This window comes from Diabrotica undecimpunctata, chromosome 2, assembly GCF_040954645.1.
Source record: "Diabrotica undecimpunctata isolate CICGRU chromosome 2, icDiaUnde3, whole genome shotgun sequence".
Classification (NCBI taxonomy): domain Eukaryota; kingdom Metazoa; phylum Arthropoda; class Insecta; order Coleoptera; family Chrysomelidae; genus Diabrotica; species Diabrotica undecimpunctata.
In genome coordinates this window covers 1861204-1882022 of record NC_092804.1, presented here as the reverse complement: position 1 = coordinate 1882022, position 20819 = coordinate 1861204, and the positions used below count along the sequence as shown (strand labels likewise).

Genomic DNA, 20819 nt, shown 5'->3' with positions numbered 1-20819 from the left:
AATAGTGAAATAAATAAATTATAATAATGGTGATACAGTTTTGCATTTGCAAAAAAACGAAATGTTTACATCCCAATGTCTCATTTAATGTGTACGTACTGTTTGTTTACATTATTTAAGATGACGAACTGAGGAAGCCTGTGTGTTTACATTTTAAAATATGTCTTTCATAGGCGTACCATTGGGTTTATTCATATCAATTAATGTATTGAACAAGATATTAGTTCATGAAATTAGTATAGATATTTTTAAATTGTAAGTAGACATCATCTGATTAAAAAGATCTGTTTAGTAGCTTTTTAATTTAGTATTTCTCATGAATTAACAATAAATTAGTGAAATGAATAAAACTCATTTATTTTTCTATGTAGGTTTCCAAATAATATTGATTAATGATGAAACTTACTCTAAACTTCAACAGAGAAAACAGTATAAAAAAACCTTTCAAAAGCATCCTTTTTGGTTATTTAAACTTGTAAGGAAGCTGAAAAATATTTCAGATTTTTTAATAAAACTATAAATATCTACAACAGACTAGTTAAAAACCTTATGAATATTTTGATTAATAAAACCATACAAAATGTCCCAAAATCAATCTATGAGCATTTTGGTGACCATATGTATGATGAAGATGCAATCGATGGTCACTCTATGCAACTTTTAAAATTGGTTCTTGAGAAATATTTTAAAATTGGAATTCATCATGTAACGAGGACTACTTTAGATGCTAACACCGTGCGCATAAGAAGCGTTCTTACTAAGACTGTTTTATTTCGCAATCAATAAAAATTTATTTCTATACCAACGTCTTCTATTATGTCTATTTACCATTTTTTACTTTAATATTTCTGTTCGGTAAATAGCTTTCCAATAATTTATTCATTTTCACGCCTACTTTTTAATAAGTAGGTATATTTGCAAATAATTTTATGTCAAATGTCAGCAAGAGCTTTGGAATGATCAATAAATAATTTTGTAGCAGAAACCCTTACTACGTGGAATCTATTGATTTTGTATTAAAACAAATTTGTCACTATTTGAAAAAATATGTTTTAACACATTATCGATAAATGTAGGTATGTACTTAAATTTGACAAATGTATATTTTTTAATTGTTTTTTTTTATCGTAGGATTATTTGATACCTATTAAAAAATTAACTTAAGCTCAACTATATTTTATTGTATTAATTTTAAAGCAAATAAAATTGTATTTTATTTTTTATATAAAAACGTGTTTTTATACATTATTACTACTTCCAATTATTAACGTCTGAATAATTATCCCCGCGAGTAAAAATTCAAGCACGCTTATGCTCATTGAGGAAGTATCACAGTCTATCGATACCCGTTTTACTCCCCTTTACCCTCTTGTCTAGGAATATCGAAGCTTCAAAACAGTGTGTGTTTAAGGTATCTTATTGCTGGGTTCATCTATGTTTATACTTCCATGTGTCTATGTAATATAATAGACAGTATACATACATAACTCCAAAAAATGACAAGGTGACGTAAGACGTCAAGCCATCATTTGTCATATGTATAATTTTTTATTTATTTATCTATCTTTTGATTTCCTGATAGTTTTAGATGCGAAGTTGGGCGAAGAACCCGAACATGGTTCGCCGTGTACTGAAGGAGGTCTGCACATGCCAAATTCTAAGTCTATGAATAATTTTGCGAAACGGGTACAGCGATTGAGACATCACAGTACATGCAATCCGGAACCAGAGAAATTAGAGACTTCTACGGGAAGTAGTCCCGGAAACGGTATGTATATCCTACATTTTTTAAATTATAAGTGTGGAATACTATTTTTTTTATCAGTACATACTTGATAGGTAATACACTTCTCCAAGAAATTAACGTATCACTTTGAAATATTAAAATATTTTATTAATAAATAAAAATTTCCATTGTAGTGTTATATTTTGCAAGCTCCTTGTATATGCTATTCGTACACTCTATATTAATTGACTGTTTTATCGCTATAGTTTTTTTTGCAACAAACTAAAAAGAAGCAAAAAATGTACTAATTCTATAAATATACTAATTTCCAAGTGTTCACGAATTTTATTCGGCTACTGTTTAATTGTTGATTATTGTTAATTGTGTTTATTATGGAGCGTCAATCACGTAATTTAATCCGAGATGAATGTGCCCAAGCAGTGATACTGTCGGAAGAAGGTTGGAGTTACCGAAGAATTGGTCGTCGGTTTAATGTGTCCCACACATCCGCCTCACGGGTGTTAGAAAGATTCCTCGAAACAGGGGATCATACTCGCAGACCAGGGCAAGGACGAAACCGGGTAACTACCCCTATTCAAGATCGATTTTTAGGAATTTCTGCTCTTCGACAACGTTTTTTAACACATCGAAGTCTACAAATTCAGCTTCGAGACGTGCATGCTATACAAATTAGTACTGAAACTGTTCGCCAGCGACTTAGAGACTCCAACTTAACACCTAGGATTGCCGCCCTAGGTCCTATATTAACTGCAGAGCATCGAAAGGGGAGACTACATTTTGCCAGAGAACACCACGTTAATTGGTTAGAGACTGACGGGGAACGAGTGCTATTTACTGATGAATCCCAATTTTGTTTGTACAATAACGACAGACGTGTTCGTGTGTTACGATGACCCAACGAACGATATGCTCAGTGTAACTTCTCACACACCACATTTTTTGGAGGAGGATCCGTTATGGTGTGGGGTGGTATTTTTTGACCGCAAGTACGGACCTAGTGGTCATACAAAATGGAACTGTTACAGCTGAAAGGTACGTATTGGAGATCCTGGAGTAGCATGTAGTACTATTCGCTCCTTATATCGGTGAAAATTTCTTACTAATGCAAGATAATGCCAGACCTCACGCTATACAGATCGTCAGAAATTATCTAGAAGAGGTAGAAATTAACACTATGGAATGGCCAGCACATAGTCCGGATTTAAATCCGATTGAAAATCTCTGGGATATCCTTGGTAGGCGATTAAGAGCGACACCGATCAAACCAAACAACTTACAGGAAGTGGGAGAGAGGCTGATCCAGATTTGAAGAGAACTAGACAAAAATGAAATACGGCAATTAATTTTAAGTATGGGCCAACGATGTGTGGCTGTTATACGTAGTAGAGGTGGAAACACTCGTTATTAAGACTTTTTTCATATTTTAGTTTACTTTTCTTATCATTATTTTTTTAGAATTTTCCGTTTTATTTTTTTTTCTCCTGTACTTCAACAATTTGTGATGATTAGACAAATTGTTATAATTACGAATAAAATGTAGAATAAATCTGGTGAAGTTTTATTTTTTATTCTTTGCATGTTTACAAATAAAATTGATTTATTGAACTAGTGCGTTATTTTCTTGGAGAATTGTAAATAGTATTATTTATTAATTTCTCATTTAATTTACCGAAATAAGTCAGGAAAACCTTTTTAACATTTATAATTATTTACTTTTCCTTACGGTTTGTTCCAGGTATACCATTTTCTCCTAGTACAACAGTTAGACGCGCAGTCTCCTGTCCAGAAATGAAAAAGAGTCCCACGAACCCTTCAAAAGACAATATGGACAGGCCTTTGAGAGAAACCGACGAGGATATTCAAGAAAAGATCGGTAATTTCGCACCGCAGAAAAGTAAATCCGCCACCAACAACTCTACTCTAGCGAAAGCGGAGAATAAGTTTAGCAAAACGTACAGTTGTACAACGACGCAGACGGAAACGTTCTGGCCCTACGAGCACCTCTTCTTGGGCGTATTTCCCTCGTTGGAGAACTCGGAGATGAAGCCCAGTCCGGACGCTAGTCCTGCTCCTTTTAATATCACGGAGGAAAAAACGCTTCCGTCTTCTATTTATGATACCTTAGATCAGTAAGTACCATTTATTGTATAATAAGTATTTAATACTTATATCAAATAGCATCAATTACGAACCTATTTCATTTGTTAATAATTTCAATCAAAACTTGGAAGTTTGTGGCGTAGACGTTAGTATTGACAAGAAAAAGTATACGATTCTGAGTTTATACCGACCAGTAAAAGCGAAAGTATCAGTGCAAGATTATGTCAACCTTTTTTCACAAATTAACAATGACCGTATTATTTCTGGGGATTTGAATGCGCACCACGGATTATGGGGATCAAATGCATCTTCTTCAGAGGGTAATATATTAGTGGAAGCCATGGATTCGGTTCCTCATTTAATTATCGTAAACAATGGATCGGCTACTAGGGCTACTCCTCCAGGTTATGCCAAATCTGTTGTAGATCTCACCTTTTGATCTTCCAATTTATGCTCAACTTTTGACTGGACTGTTATACAAGATACATATGAATCCGATCACTTTCCTATTCGAATGTATCAATAATATTAAAACGGAAAATACGAGGTTTATATCTACAGTTAAGTGGTCGATGGTTAATGCTAACTGGTCAGGCGTACCGTAGAGGAACCGGTCACATTGAAGCCAGTTATTAATAATACTAACGAGATGATTTTATTCTTATTAGATTCTATTTCAAATGCAGCGAACAAATCTTGCACACCAATGAAACTAAACCTGTAAAACATTTTTTTTTTTCAAATACCAAACTCTTTTTTAGTTACATTGATGTCGCCGTTCGCTCCAGCGATAAACAAAGTAAAGAACACATGAAAGAACAGCTGGAACTAGTACATCAACAACTTTTGTTCGAAAGACATAGGAGAGAAACGCACGCGTACAGAAACAGAAGACTGCTATCGGACGCCAAGAGCACTAGGTCGTTAGAAGAATATAATTCAGCACTTGTAAGTACAATTGCAAATTTTATTTTTGTTTAAATCAAAGTATTCTTTAAGCAGTTGCCTTCGAGGAAAGGATGGACAATAGGAAAATAAATTAAACCAAATAATTTTGTGATATTAAACTACTAAATAATTTCTATACAAATTCTGTAAATTCTATAAAAAAATTCCTATACAAAATTATCAATAATTGTTTGGACTTGTATTCAAATAACAAATCTCTTCTCTGTATTTTCTTTTTTAAATTAAATCAAGACAAAGAATTTTTTTTTAAGAAATATTACTTCTTTTATTTTTTTATATTGGAATTAAAAGATTATATTTATTATGAAATGAAATCACTGAATAAAATATTAAAAAAAACCAAATTAATGATCTAGTTACGCACGCCTGCTTATCTCCTCTGCTTGTCAACGTCTCTCTCACACACTATCGCCGCAACAGTCTCTCCAAAAGCTCCTGGACCAAACTCCTGTCTCACAGGTACCCAATTTCTTTCTAGTCGAAATGATTTTCACTTAATCGACTAATACCAAATATACTACACACCTGTTTGTTTGTTACAGGATGTACTTTCGTTGTCCACTGCTACCAATCCTTGGGACCCATTCCACAGACACAAAACACCTTTCATAATTATTATTTGACAAAAACTCTACTAACTTTCACTGCAGGATATGGAACAAAATCAACTTGCTTCTTCCGACGTTCAAATCACAGTAATCTTCCTTTTCCCGAGCAAAGCACGACTTCCTTCACTTCAATCCCTCCTTCTCCTTTTCACCAATCAGACACACACACATCCTACCTACCACGCCATCCCTTTCGACCAATCAAATTCTGTGACTTGTCAAACACAAGCTCAATGCCATTATGATATCACATAACCTTGGTATTCCGAATTTTACATAAACAAGATCTTTTCTTTGTTTCCAAGTTTCTAGAGACAATACATATAACACTATTTCGGTTATTGTATACTTATTCCTGACCACAAAACTTTCTAATTCTTTGTCCAATTTCTTTGCAAACAAAAGAATTAAACCTTATATTCTAAAATTGCTATCTTCGGGCTGTTAACATTAATCGTTTATGAATATCCTCTATTGTTATCATATATTATCGTACAAATATCTATTCTCCTATCTGCCTACTTTCTAATAAATTAGAAATCAATCTAACATTCCTATTTATAGGGTGAAACGACTTTACCGGTCGATGAATTTAATTTTCTATTAACAATATATATATATATATATATATATATATATATATATATATATATATACATCAATGTTATATTTTAGAGGGATACCGTTCAGCTCCAACAGAAAGACCTGGACGATCTGAGAGCCCAATTAGATAGTTACAAAAAGGAGAGGTCGAACGAGGACAAGAAACTGAATAAAACGATTAATTATTGGGAGACACAGGTAAGATCGTGTGATAATCACTAAATTGTTACGAAGGTTTAAATTCCTGCAGTGTAATCTAATCTTTTCCGGGAAAAAACAAAAGTAATTTGTTTTTCCGAGTGGGAGTTGTAAACACGAAATGTTTCGGCTCTTGATATTTTGCTTATTATCAGTGAAACTACTACTTTTTCAAACTCAATAATCTAAAAAACCGAATTACTTATTACCTACCCGCGATACACTCGAATCATTTATAAGTAAACTATCCAACACCACCTGTTTTAAACTATGACCAGCTAATGATGCTCATTGAAAATATTCAAGGCAGCCAATTATCTATTTAAATTGTTTAGAAATACACATCTGGTTTCCTTGGTCTCATACATTTGCTTACCATCTCTTTATCAATATATTTCAGACAAAGCTACAAAACATCATTTTACAAGGCTAAAAACCAAACTGCTACGTTTTCTCGGGCAAGACCCTACTGACAGCGAACTCTCTTCAACTGAAACATAATATTCAACTCTATTTTACAGTGAAATATTGATTGACTTTTCCATCGTTTACCAATGCTCAATATCATTCAATCAGAACACTGTTCCGAAATTACTTGTCTTCTTCTTCTTCTTCAAGTGCCCTGTCCGTTGCGAACGTTGGCTATTAACATGGCAATTCTGATCTTGTTTGCAGCGCTTCTGAATAGTTCGACCGATGTGAGCCCGAACCACTTCCTCAGATTTTGGAGCCACGAGTGTCTTCTCCTGCCTGGCCCTCGCTTACTGTCTATTTTTCCCTGGACAATCAATTGCAGTAGACGGTACTTATCGTGTCTCAATATGTGGCCTAGATATTCAAGCTTTCTTTGTTTAATTGTATTCACGATTTCTCTCTCCTTTCCGATTCTTTGGATTACCTCTATGTTGGTGACATGTTCGGTCCAGGATATACGAAGAATGCGTCGGTACACCCACATTTCGAATGGCTTCTAGTTTTTTCGTGAGCGTCTCCGTCAGCGTCCAGGCCTCCACACCATACAGTAAGATCGGAAAAATGTAGCATTTAACTAGACGTAGTTTTAGGGGAAGAGACAAATCCCTGCTTATGAGGAGCTTTTTCATATTGCTAAATGCTGTTCTAGCTCGTTCTATTCTCGCCTTAATTTCTGTGGCCTGTTCCCATTTTGCATTTACGTTCGTGCCAAGGTACACATAAGATTCTACATGGTCAATTAGTATGTTACTTATCCGTAACTGTCGAGCAGGCTGTTGCTTCCTGCTTATCAGCATCCACTTTGTCTTCTTGAAGTTGAGGCTCAGGCCGTATTTCTCACTAACTGAATAAACTCTTTCCATTACCTGCTGTAATTCGTCTATGGTACTGGCAAGGATCACCGTGTCGTCGGCATATCTTATATTGTTCGTTAACTCGCCGTTTATTTTTATGCCCTCATTTGCATTTTCCATACATTTGTTAAATATTTCTTCGGAATAAATATTGAATAGGAGTGGGGATAATATACACCCCTGACGGACACCTCTTTTGATCTGCACACTTTCAGTGAGTTCGTTGCCAATTTTTGCTCTTGCTGTTTGACCCCAGTATAGGTTTGCCACAATTCGAATGTCCTTGTCGTCAATACCTGTCTTTCGCAGAATATCTATCAATTGTTCATGATTGACATTGTCAAATGCTTTTCTAAAATCCACAAAGCACAAATACACGTCCATATCAACGTCTCTACACCGCTGTATAAGCACCTGGAAAGCGAAAATTGCTTCTCTAGTTCCAAGTGCTTTCCGAAAGCCAAACTGCGATCTATCAATATTTGACTCACATTTATCATATATTCTTCTATGAATGATCTTAGTGAACGCTTTAGTGACATGATTGATCAAGCTTATAAGCCGGAAGTCATCACAGATCTGGGCATTTGGTTTCTTCGGTATTGTAATAAATGTTGACTGCAGCCAGTTCTCCTGGATTTTACCGCTATTATATATGTTGTTAAAAAGTTCAACTAGATTATCAAGGAACTGTTTGTCTGATTTACATAGGATCTTTAATATTTCGCAGGGTACATTGTCCGGACCTGCTGACTTATTGTTTTTTAGTGCTGCAATGGCATCTTCTATCTCCGATTTAAGGATTGAAGGTCCTGTTTCTCCTTCTCCATATAGGTGATCATCAGTCCTGTCAGATGCAAATAATTTTTCTATGTATGATTTCCATGTTTCTAAGATCGTTGATGGCTCCGAGATAAGATTTCCATCGCCATCTTTTATGCTGTTGGGTGACTTATTGAATTTCCTCTTGTTTGTCATTGATTTTATTTTTTTGTGCATATTGTAACTGTCGTATTTTCGTTCGTATTGTTCTATTTCCCTGCATTCGTACTTGTCTACAGGAAACTAATCTTGTATTTTCTAACCCATATTCGCCAAAACAGTTTACATGCTTTCGTAAAGACCGAACAAACAGCTCACGCAATTTTAGTAAACAAATCCATAGATCATAAACATTTTCCACTTACAACTAATCTGGAAGCAATAGCAGTTGAGATTACTAAACCTGTTACAAATAAACATAGTAACTATGATGAGCTTCAAGAAATTGTACACCAAATACCAACACCACGAATTATTCTCGGAGTTCTTAATGGGCACAACACAATCTGAGGCTTCAAGGATACAACTATAAAAGGTATAGTGATACAAAACATAACTGACTCCAATTTAAATTATTTAAATGATGGTAGTCCCACAAGATTTAATTTATCGACAGGAGAATCATCGGCTATTGATTTCTCTTTAGGTGATCCACATTTAGTTGTTAATATATACTGAGAAGTTTTGTCATACACATATGGAAGTGACCATTTTTCAATACTTATTGAAAACTTAACCATATACAGAACCCACAGCAATTTACTCCAAAATGGAAAACGAATAAGGCAAATTGTAATGCTTTCTTCCCAAAATATGACAATAAAGGTAATATTCAAATAAAAAACGAGAAGAAATAATGTGAAAATGTATTTGCCTCCCAAAGTTAATCCAAATAAACCATTATTACTTTTTTTTTAGTGTAAATCACTCCAAGAGGAAGTTAAAACTTTGGAGGAGAACAACGATCGTTTGACGAAAGACTTGACTGATTTTAAATCAAAATGTTCGATATCAGATACGAAACTATTGGAATTGCAAGCGGAACTAATAGACGCACTAGCAGAAGTAAATGTAAGTAATATTTGTTTGGAATTAGGAATCTCACGTTGTTTTTTTGTCGTTCTACCTTTGATTTGTTTCAGGTAGCGAAACAACAGGCGCTACAAGGGGAAAAGGGCAAAAAGGAGTTGGAGCAAGTGAATAAAGACTTGGTCATGATCGGAGAACTGCAAGCCAAATACCAAGAGAGATTAGACAGTTTAGATATAGGTAAAGTGTATCAGTGCGAGATGGACGAAGTACGAAAAGCATGCCATGACGAAGTCAAAGGTATTTTATATATTCTTTATTGTTTGACACGGCAAATAGTGAAAAAAAACTATTAATTGAAAATTTATCTTCTTTTTTACTCACAAAAACGTTTCTACTCCATTTTAGTTCTCAATCAACAGCTAGATAACAAAATCGCAAGTTTAGAAGCCTACAGGAACAGAGTTATCGAGTTAGATCATGTGATAATCTCAAAGGACGATCTAATTTTATCTCAGAAACAAATGCTGTGCGCCATTAATGAGGAAAAGTTTGAGAAATTGGAGGTAAGTAACTAAGTACCCGAAATTAATTAAAAATTGAATAAATTGTTGACCCTGACATCGTCGTATTGTTAAAAGTTGCGAAAATTTGTATATAAATTGGTAATATTTGAAAAACAATGATCTAGAAAGTAAATGGAGACGTTCCTAAGTACTACTTACTTACGCATCTCTAGGTACTTTCTGAAACATTTTTTTAATGTAATTTGTCATTGATGAAATTAATCATACGCCTTTCGATATTCTAAATGAGTTAGGTGTCTCTCGGTACTTCTTGAAGCGGTTATATGTTCCTGGATACTTCCAAAATTAGTTATACCTCCCCAGGTGCGTTCTAAATCTGCAATAGATTTATAACTATTTCTCCAGTGAGCCATACGCCTCTATGTACTACAGAAATTATTCATACCTATCTACTTTTTTCTTACAGTAGGTACTCCTGTATCACTCGGAACTTCCTCACGGAAATATTTCTCTCGGTACTTCCTAAATACGTCTCTATTGACTTTCCAAAGTGATTATACGTTCCTTAGTACTTCAAAATTTAGTTATATATCTGTAAGTACTTTATAAAGTAGCAATATACATATAAGTACTTCCTAAATACGCCATACGCCTTTAGGTACCATCGAAATTAGTCATTCTTCTCTTAATACTTCCCAAGTGAGTTATGTGTTTGTCGATACTTCCTGAAGCAGTTATACGTTCCTGGGTACTTCCAAAATTAGTTATACCTCCCCAGGTGCTTTTAACTCTGCAATACATTTATAGCTACTTCTCCAGTGAGCCATGCGCCTTTATGTACTATAGAAATTGTTCATACGTCTCTAGTTATTTCTTACAGTACTCACATATCGGAACTTTCTCACGGTAATATTTCTCTAAGTACTTCCTAAATACGTTCCTAGTGACTTTCTGAAGTAATTATACTTCCTAAGTGCTTAAAAATTTAGTTATATGTCTCCAAGTACTTTATAAAGCAGTAATATACATATAAGTACTTCCTAAGTGCTCCACACGAAATTAGTGATACGTCTCTAGATATATCTCTACAGAAATAATATATTCTTGGTACTTTAGAAATAAGTACCTATTCACTTCTTAAATGAGTTATATGTCTCGGTACCTAAGTAGGTAATAATATCAGTACCATAATCTTGAGGTATTGTGTAAAGTTAAGTACTTCACTAAATACATCCTAAAACAGTCTGTGTTGTGTAGTTTTTTATTTTAACTTTGTAAGTCTTTCCCAAATGAGGCATACCTCCCTATTCTTTCAACGTTTTTTGTTATACCTCTACAGGGTGGTGAATCGTCAAACGGGCCATAGGAAACCCAGTGGAAAAGTCTAAATTGTTGAATTCCTGCTTCCCTAATTATTTTACACCAAAAGTCAAGAAAAACTGTTTGTAGAGAACTAAAATATTCATCGAAAACAAATGTTAAAATTTTTCTACGAATTAAACGTATTCCAAAATTTTGCAAGACCATAATACATTTTCAGGCCACCCCTTAAAGTCAGGCCACACGCTGTGCAAGAATGTGTATGACATGTTGCGTTTGGTTATATTGATGTTTCTGATATTTGACAATATTTGAATTGCCAAAATTTTTATTTTGTGATTTATTGTTTAAAAAACAATAAAGTTAATTAAAAATGTATTCAGTTGAGGAGAAAGTAGCAATAATAAAAATGTTTTATTCATGCAATAGTGCGCGAATTGCCAGTTCTTTATTTAGCGTAAGATATCGCAATGAACCAATTCCAAGTCATACAACAATTCAGAGGATTTTACAAAATTTTGAAAATACTAGGACCGTGATTTCTAATTGTACCTGTACAGACAATATTGCTGAGGTACCAAGAAATTTAGAAAATCAAAATTAAATAAATGTATTAACAGCAGTTGTAAAAAATCCTAAAATAAGTTTTCGGACCATTGTAGATCAGTTTAATATTCATAATTCCACGGTCTTAAAAATTTTGAAAATGAATAATTTCCGTTCATATAAATTTCAATGTCTTCAAGAACTAAGAGAAGGAAATGTTGAGTGACGAGCGGAATTTTGTTAAGAAATTTTATTTGTACATTAAATAATGAACCAAATGTTCAAAATTATAGGATTTGGTCGACAGGAAAGCCTGAGGATATTATTGAAAGCCATACCCAATATCGTCGAAAAATAAATGTCTGGTTAGGAATATGTGAACACAATATTATTGGACCATTTTTCTATGAGGAAAATTTAAATTCAAAAAAGTTTTTAGACTTGCTACAAGAAGAAATTTTAGCCAGACTTGCGGAAATAGCTCCAAATGACGAAGAAATTTGTTTACAAATGGATGGATGTCCTGCGCACAATAACTGGGTGGTTAAGGAATTCCTTAAAAACAGCTGTAATAATAATTGTTTGATTGGACCTGACTGTAACATTAAATGCCACCCGAGATCGGGAGATCTAGCTCCAAACGATTATTTTATCTGGTGGCATCTAAAATCAAAAATTAATTCTGACCAAAAATTTACAGATAAAGAAGTATTAAAATTAAAAATGCGAATTATTGAAGAGTGTGCAAAAATAACGCCACGTGTTCTGGCTAATGTTAAACGAGAATTTTACAATCGATTGAGATACTGCTTAGTACAAAATGGCGCCAAAAAAGGAAGGATCACAGTAAAACTATATTGAAATTCTTTGAATTGTTGTATAACCTGAAATTGAATTGGAGTGTATTAAAGTATCTTACATTAAATAAATATCTGGCAGTGCTCGCACTATTGCCTGAATATAACATTATCGCGATTTTTCGTGAACTGAGTACATTTCATCAACTTTATTGCTTTGTAAACAATATAATTTAATGCTTACAAAATACTATTTATTGTTAACTAGTAGTAGTACTATTTGCGAGTTTCCCATGGCCCGTTTGGCGATTCAGCACCCGGTATAGATACTTCCTAAAGGAATTACGTCTCTTGATACTTACTGATTACGGCCCGTACTTTCTGTATCAATTATATGTCCATAGGTACCTCAGCAATAAGTACTTCCAAAATTAGTCATATATCTTTAGGTGCTACCTTAGTAGAAATTAGTCAAACGCCTCTAGATACTACCTAAAGGAGTCATAGATCCTTAGGTACTTCCTAAATACGTCTCTAATTACTTCTATAATGATTATTATGGTCTGAGTTACTTTTAAAATCAGTCCTACATGCCCAGGTACTTTTAAAACTGCCATACATATGTAAGTACTTCCCAAATGAGTTGTAACCCTTTAGATACTACCAAAATTACTTATAAAGATGTAAATACTTCCCAAAAGAATCACGTCTCTTGGTATTTACTGAATACAGCCGTAATTACTTCCTGAAATAGTTATACGTCGACAGGTACGTACTAAAGGGACAAAAAGTACTTCCCAACTGAGCCATAAGCCTCTAGTTTTGAATATATTAGTCATACATATCTAGATACGTTCTAGATCTCTTGGTACTTTTTAAATACATCTCTTTAAGTCGTGATCCCTCTCTAGGTACTTCCAAAATCAGCCGTATATTTCCAGGCACTTTCTAAAGCAATTATACTTATATAAGTACTTCCCAAGTGATTTATATAACTCTGGGTACTTTGTGAGTATATCTCTAGTACTACCAAAGCAATTATGTCTTTAGGTGATGTGCATAAATTTATTATATATCAATTTTTTGTCGTTTAAGGCAGTGGAGAGCAAGTACCAAACTCAATTGACGATAAATCGAAGCCTGGAAGAGAAAATTCTCGATTTGTGGCAAAGACTAGAACTAGGAAAAACTTCTGTGCATTCACCCGACACTAGTAGCTGTCACGAAGTAAACGTAACGACTACAGCGGGCTTCAGTCCTCATTCGTCTCCTCTATCAGCGTCGTTAGCATCGTCCGAAGGCAGTACCGCGTTTCATGAAAGAGAAGTAAAAAACTTGCAGGTTTGTATTCCAACAGACAAGAAGTTTTCCCGGTAATAACGTTCTTTTATTTCTAGGCTATTGTAGACCAAAGAGAAACACCATCGAAATCCAAATTTGACGAATCGGGAGATTCATTGCCCGAACATGAGGGATGATACACATTTTCTGAGAAAACCGACTGATTTTTCACAATTTTTATCTATTTTCTTATTATTTAAAAAGAAGGAAGAGCGTCAAAAAAGAATCTGATAATTTTCTATTGAATGTTACAGCGAAAGCTTACATACTATTTTGTGTAAACGATTTTTTATCATTTTTTATATTAAAAACAGCACCTGAAGATCTATTCATATTATCAGTGACTTCTCAGTGTTTGTCTCGAAAGTTTCGGTCAGAATCAGACTTTTAGCACTTTGTTCCAGTTCTGTTTGTCATCACCAATACGTAACCCAACGATACTAGTCTTGATCTATGCTTACAGTATCAGTGATCATCATATTTATAGCAGCTTTACCTTTTTCAGTCTTGTTTCTGTCGTGTTTCGTCACGATTAATGGTCAGTGTGATAACAATGAGTTTTAAATAATAGTCTTAAACGGTTAAAACAATTTGCGACTGTGGCAATGCTGTATTTTTGGTTTGGTTGCATTATTTATTAGTTTGAACCAGAATCCGAAAGAACATGAATTAGTTTTAACTAAGGAATCGCCAAAAAGAACTGTTATGGTGTAATTCCATTTTAGTTTTTCATTAATGGATCATCGTACCATTGTTAAGCTGGTTTCAGTTCTGTATCCTCACTATTAAAGATCAGAGTGATTAAATGAGTCGGATTTTTTAATAAAGTTTAATCATCTGAATCTAAGAATAATTTTAAACGTTTAAAATAATTTTCGAATGTGGCTAAATTTTTGGTTTAACATTTGTTTGCATCTTCTGTTGAGTGAGCTACTATTGGTTTGCAATAAACTCCTACAAAAATGTTCAGTTCTAAAGAAGGAATCGATACTACGGAAAGAAATCACCAGAAATAATGAGAACGGTATATTCCAATTCTAGTTTTCTTAGTAGTCGTTTTAATCTTCAATATTTTTGGTTTTCTAATCTCTAAATTCCTTTTTTCTTAGTGGAGTTATCTGTAACAATTGTCCTGTAATTTTTTGTGTTTTGTTAAGTTTCTTCGGTGTTTATTCTGTCAGAGTTCTTATTTATGCAAATGTGATAGTATAGGCAACACACATTGCAGGTGCTATTGACTTACATCTATTCTTCTTTTATTCGTAATTATTTGGGTCATCACTTTTTGTAAAAAGACGACACTGTGAATCACTGATGTATGTTGATCGATTTTTATTACAGTTTTGAAATTAAAAGTGATGGATGGGTCTTAAATACTACTTCAAAATTCTGATTCGACCGTTTAAACGTTCAGTTTTATTTTATTTAAACGAGATAATATTTTTGCGAACTATTTTGACAAAATGTATGTTTACATACTTAAAAAAAACTTTAACGATTCGTCTGCGTTTTCTTTGAAACCTTATTTTATGAATGTTCTTCAATATGTACAGTGATATTTTACAAGCTGTGGTAGGAAGATTTATAAATTATTAGGTGGAGTACCATATAATACAAAAACTAACATTTTATTTACATTTCGACTTTCAAATTTAAAGATATTTGTCATTTTTTTTATTATTTTTGATTGCACGAGGATCTGGTGTTAAACTTAAAGACGGATTCTTTACCATGTTCAGACAGAGTGGCCATTTCTAACCATTGTCAGAGTTACAACTTACTTTAGTTGTCTTAAAGATCTGTTAAGACTGTAATTATTGACGGGATAGATGAGTATTGTTGTATTTGAGGAATTTCGCCCTATAGACTGTCACTGTGATACTGTGACAGTGACTGTGATTGTGATATACATAATATTCATGTCAGTTTTCATATTTTAACGATGTTCAAGTACTTCTTCAGTATTTACAGTCTTATTTTTCAAACTGTGGCAGGAAGATTTATAATTTTCTAGTTGTAATACCAGATAATACAAAAAACAACATTTTATTTACGTTTCAACATTCAAATTTCAAGATATTTGTCATTTTTGATTGTCTGAGTGTGTGATGGTAAACTAAAGACGAATGATTTACCACTTTCCGAGCAAATGACACAAACTCTAACCTTTTTCATAGTTAAAACTAACTTCAAAGGGTCTGAAATGAGTAATAATCTGCAGAAGATATAGGCTTGGTTGGATTTGCAATGCTCCCTCCAGTCTTTTCCTCTTTTAAAGAATTATTTCATGTTCTTTTCTTCATTTTAGTTAAAATAATGTTCTTATTTATCTGAGCAACATGCCTTATTCATTTTTGCCCCACTTTCCCCCATAGTCCGTCTTCAGGACCTACCAGACTCGATTTCTCCCGTCTAAGGCATGATTTTCATTAAACAGTTCCCTTCGTCTGAGTAAATGATATAATAATGATTATACAGTCTGTATTAGGGACAGTACTGAACTCTTCATTACCTTTTAATTTTTTTCCTAACGTTTTGTATTAATTATCGCATTACTGGTTGCCTACTTTTGGGGTAAATTTGATTAGTGTAGAAACTGATCATCAAAGGATTTTAACTCATACATCACTTTTAATATTTCAAACTGTTCGTTGTTACATTTTATATTTTGTGATTATATACGTATAAGATCAAAACGTTGAGAGAATAATTTCTGAATTTGTGATTATTAAATAACAAAATACTGTTTGTTGTTATGGCTGCATTGTTGTCATCTTTTGATTTAAGAATAATTTTTATTAAATGTATATACTTTTGAACAGTGTGGTTTATTACTAGCCTTTTTCCCACTTTGACTTTTGTTTGTTGTCAAAGCACAGTTTTGAGTTTGATTTTAAGTTTATGAGAACAAGATAAAAGTTCTTGATTAAGCCTATATATGGCTCTGGTCCATTATGATTATTTATGTTGGCACACCTGTTGCAAACATAACCAAATAAGAATGGTAAGCATACAGGTTAAACTGTGATACAAGTAATTCGTTTTTGACGGCTGTTTGAGTTTTTTCCCAAAATAATAATTAACTTGGTTTTGGTTTGGTTAGTTGCCAAAATAAATTCGTCCAAAGTTAAGAGAAGTGTTGAAATGTGAGGAATAGTTACAGGCATCATAAAAAAAGGCAGTTAGTGAAGAGAGCAAACACAAGATTCACGATATTATAGTAACTCTATAACATATCTCAAAAAAAATGTAATATAAGGAAAATTATATTAATACGTTATTAAATACATCGCTTTTATTTCACTATCTCATGAGACCAAAAAGCGAAATATGACTGGACAGAAAGCTAGTAAGAAACTTATTGGTCAAAGAAGACTTATTGTTGTTTACATACAGAAAATAAATGCAAATTGAATTTAGGATTATTTGTTGATTTCTAATAAATATATTAAATTAATTTTCTTCGAATTTAAATCTCTATCGCCAGAGCCAGGATATGTGCAGAAACAACTTCGATTGGAATGGACTGTATGTTATGCTGATTAAGAACTTTTCTTGTAGAAAAGAAGTAGAAGTGTAGAATAACGAGACTTTGATTTCGTCGAACAATTATTTTATTAGTCTGCCTGATAGATTCAAACAGACTCTCTAGAAGTGAAAAATATAAAACAACGAGACTGATTGTCGAATATTTACTATACAACTGTGCTTGACAAGGTTGAAAAACAGTCTATTGCGAAGTGAGCGTCGGTTGCTTATTAAAATTGCTCTTGGCAACACAGAAGAGGGTTCGTGACGCAAAATGCTAACGCAATTTTACATTACAATATTAAAAATAATAACTGAAATTTGAACAATATGTGTACTTCATGGCATAATTCCTATCAAGAATTTTTTTTACAGAATTAAGAGGCATTGGTAGTCTTGGTGTGATAAAGAACTCTACTCTAAAAGATATTTTTCGGTTTAAATTCAACATTTCATTTTTAGGTTACTTTTGCCTCTGGTTAAAGTGGCAACATCTAAAACTATTTCTACTAGTGTATTTTAAGATGATGGAGATTTGATTGGAGGAGTACTATGGAAAAAATGAAGAAATTAGACATGAAAAATATATTGCCATTTATTTCTTTTCACAGATTAGATTTTTTTGTAATAGCACCATTTCCATTTTGGGCAAAATATGTGAATATAGGCAACACATATTGCGGTAAAACAGATATTCTAGTGCGTTATGCTACTACATAAACTTCTGAGACCAAAAGCTGAAAAAACACTGAAGATAAGGCTGCAAAGGAGATAGTAAACATATCTAGTCAATGATTAAATATTACTTCCTTTTGAAGAACAATTTTTCACATATAGAAAAGACACAACCTTTACTTAAGAAATTTTTGTGCAATATATACTCTCTCATGAGGAGTATTTATTTGTGCAATAAATTAACAGAACCTAAGGGATAGGTTCTAGTGAGTTTATCATTAGTCTTAAGTTTTTAGTAATAATTTAGGCTAGCAAAAAGTTGCTTATCAATCATATTGTAGGATCAGAATGTAATGTTCTTAAGCATATTATTGGTGTTTATTAAATAAAAAAAAATACATATTGAACCAGTTTTAATAAGCTACATGAACTACCAGCATTTTAGCTGGATCAAAACTACCATCGCTCTTAACACAAAGTTCTATAACATTTCGATTTTCATCTTCAGGTATGGTTTTGAGTTTGTAATGGAAATGTGAGTATCTGTCAAACAAGAAGTTTACCATCAAATCGTAATCAGTCTCGTCAATATTTGCATGCCAACTGATACCATCAAATTGCATTACGTTTTGAATTAAGCTCTTCGTATAAGCTCTGAACATGTCTTCGCTTTGCTCGAAGAAGACTTTTTCAATTCCCAGCGCAGTTTTGAATGAAATACTGAGTTTAAGACTGTAGGGTCTTGTGTGGTTGTAATAAACTGCGAAGAAATCAGTATCGGTGTCGATCAATAGATGGCAGGGATCCAAGATATCCGGACAAGTTACTTTAGAATTGGCTATTTGATCTTCCATGTATGAAGAAGATGCTTTGTTGGGTATTGATTTTCTGCAACGAGAACCTAGTGATTTTCGTGGAAATCTTTGATCTCCATAGATCACTGTAGGTAAAAGTAACGTCAGTAGTACCGAACAATGCTGGAACAAAAAAAAGGGAAAGCAATAAGTAAATGATAAAAAACAAAGAAAAACTATATTTACAGTGCAGTATGCCAAGATTTTATATGAGGAAAAGAAAAGGAGGGAGAAAAAGCAAGTTAAACAGTTTCGAGATGGATATCAAGGTTTACGTTGTTTTAAAATAGCATATGGAAGAGTAGAAGTGTTAGGATGATGAGGGGCAACTGGATCCAGGGGGTGTCCGAGCCATACCTTTTTCATTCTTAAACTGTAAATGTATTTAAGTTTTTTGCTGTTTGCTGTACTGCAAGAATGTGCCTTCCTCCAAACCATTAATTCTAACCTACATAGTACTTTTGGCTGCTGATTTACATTATTGTTTTGATTATCAAGGTAAGTATTTTTACCATGTTTTTTAGTGAAAGTGTTGATTCATATTCTATTAACAATGTTTAAATTAGTTTTGCATGCTTATTTTATTTGTTTTGAGGTTAGAGTGAGAGAGCTTTTGCTCTTTCGGGGTAACTGGGACCCATATCGGGAGAAACTGGACCAGGGCCTGGTCCAGTTACCACTCAGGACCTCAGGAGCTAAAATTTTTTTTCATCCTTTACTTTTTCAAAGCCTAGATTATATCAGATTATTTTTGTTTTAGAAAATGGTTAGAACGTACATAAAAAAAACTCAGAAAGGTGCTGGCTCCTCATATACCACGAAACCTTGATAGGGCAGTTGAGAATATTAGAAATGGTATCAAGACGACACGGGGTGCATCATTATTTTACAATATTTCACGATCTACACTGAAGCATCGAGTGAAAGGAACGAGTGGGACTGGACTGACTTCAAAAAAAAAGGAAACGGTGGTAGAGGAGTTCAGTCATATTTGTCGTCTCTTGAGGAAAAAGAAATTGCCGATTGCATAAAAATTATGGACAAAAATGAGTTTGGCCTATCCAGAGAGGAAGTATTAGACTTAGTACAATTGTATATAAGACAGAATAATATCAAGAGTAGATTTAAAGACCAGAGACCAGGCCCTGACTGGTTTAGATCATTTAAAACTACGAACCATCTGTCAATAAAGAAACCTAGGAGTTTTGAACATGTTAGATGCGATCAGGTGAACCCTTGGGTCCTCTATAGTTTTTTTGAAATATTACCAAAAACTGTGGAAGAACTAAACCTTAAGGGGAAACCAGAACAGATATTTAATTGCGACGAGACAATTAAATAATAGTAAAACAAAGGTCGTTGGTGCAATTGGTACAAAAAGCATACGGAAGATCAGTTCCGTATCATGGTCAAATGATTCTTCTCTGTGTATTTAAAGGCAAATACGTAATAAATAATTAGATTAATGAAAATACAACATCCCAGACTGCAGTTTCTATAACGTCTCGAGGTTTAGAGATGTTTTTTACCTAATATTACAAAGGAGAGAACAGTTTTATTAATTTACGATGGCCATGCTATCCATGTGTCCACAGATTTATTTAAGTTACCTCCACACACGATACATTTATTAAAACCATTAGATGTGTCAGTTTTTAGAGGTCTACTACTACAGTACACTTGGAAGCCACTGCTTCTTTGAATGTCCAACACTCAGTAACTATCCCTTCCTCAGCCACAGTACAATCAGAAGACAATAGGCCTACATCTTCAACAGCATTATAGCCACTGGAAATTAGAGCTTATAACAATAAGACAAGAAAGAAG

General features: G+C 33.6%; 1 protein-coding gene across 3 annotated transcripts in view; it reads left to right on the top strand.

Annotated features, from left to right (window-relative positions):
* The window catches only part of Tsc1 (tuberous sclerosis 1 protein hamartin), a 34780-nt gene extending 18026 nt beyond the window's left edge, over window positions 1-16754 (top strand). For all 3 annotated transcript variants that reach the window (XM_072522036.1, XM_072522034.1, XM_072522035.1), the window contains 9 exons: window positions 1583-1768; window positions 3483-3876; window positions 4609-4795; window positions 6100-6225; window positions 9294-9446; window positions 9518-9704; window positions 9813-9970; window positions 13690-13935; window positions 13992-16754. In XM_072522036.1, the coding sequence (XP_072378137.1) occupies window positions 1583-1768; window positions 3483-3876; window positions 4609-4795; window positions 6100-6225; window positions 9294-9446; window positions 9518-9704; window positions 9813-9970; window positions 13690-13935; window positions 13992-14072 (1718 nt within the window). In that variant the 3' untranslated portion in view covers window positions 14073-16754. The remainder of the gene's footprint in view (window positions 1-1582; window positions 1769-3482; window positions 3877-4608; window positions 4796-6099; window positions 6226-9293; window positions 9447-9517; window positions 9705-9812; window positions 9971-13689; window positions 13936-13991) is intronic.
* Window positions 16755-20819: the final 4065 nt, after the last annotated feature.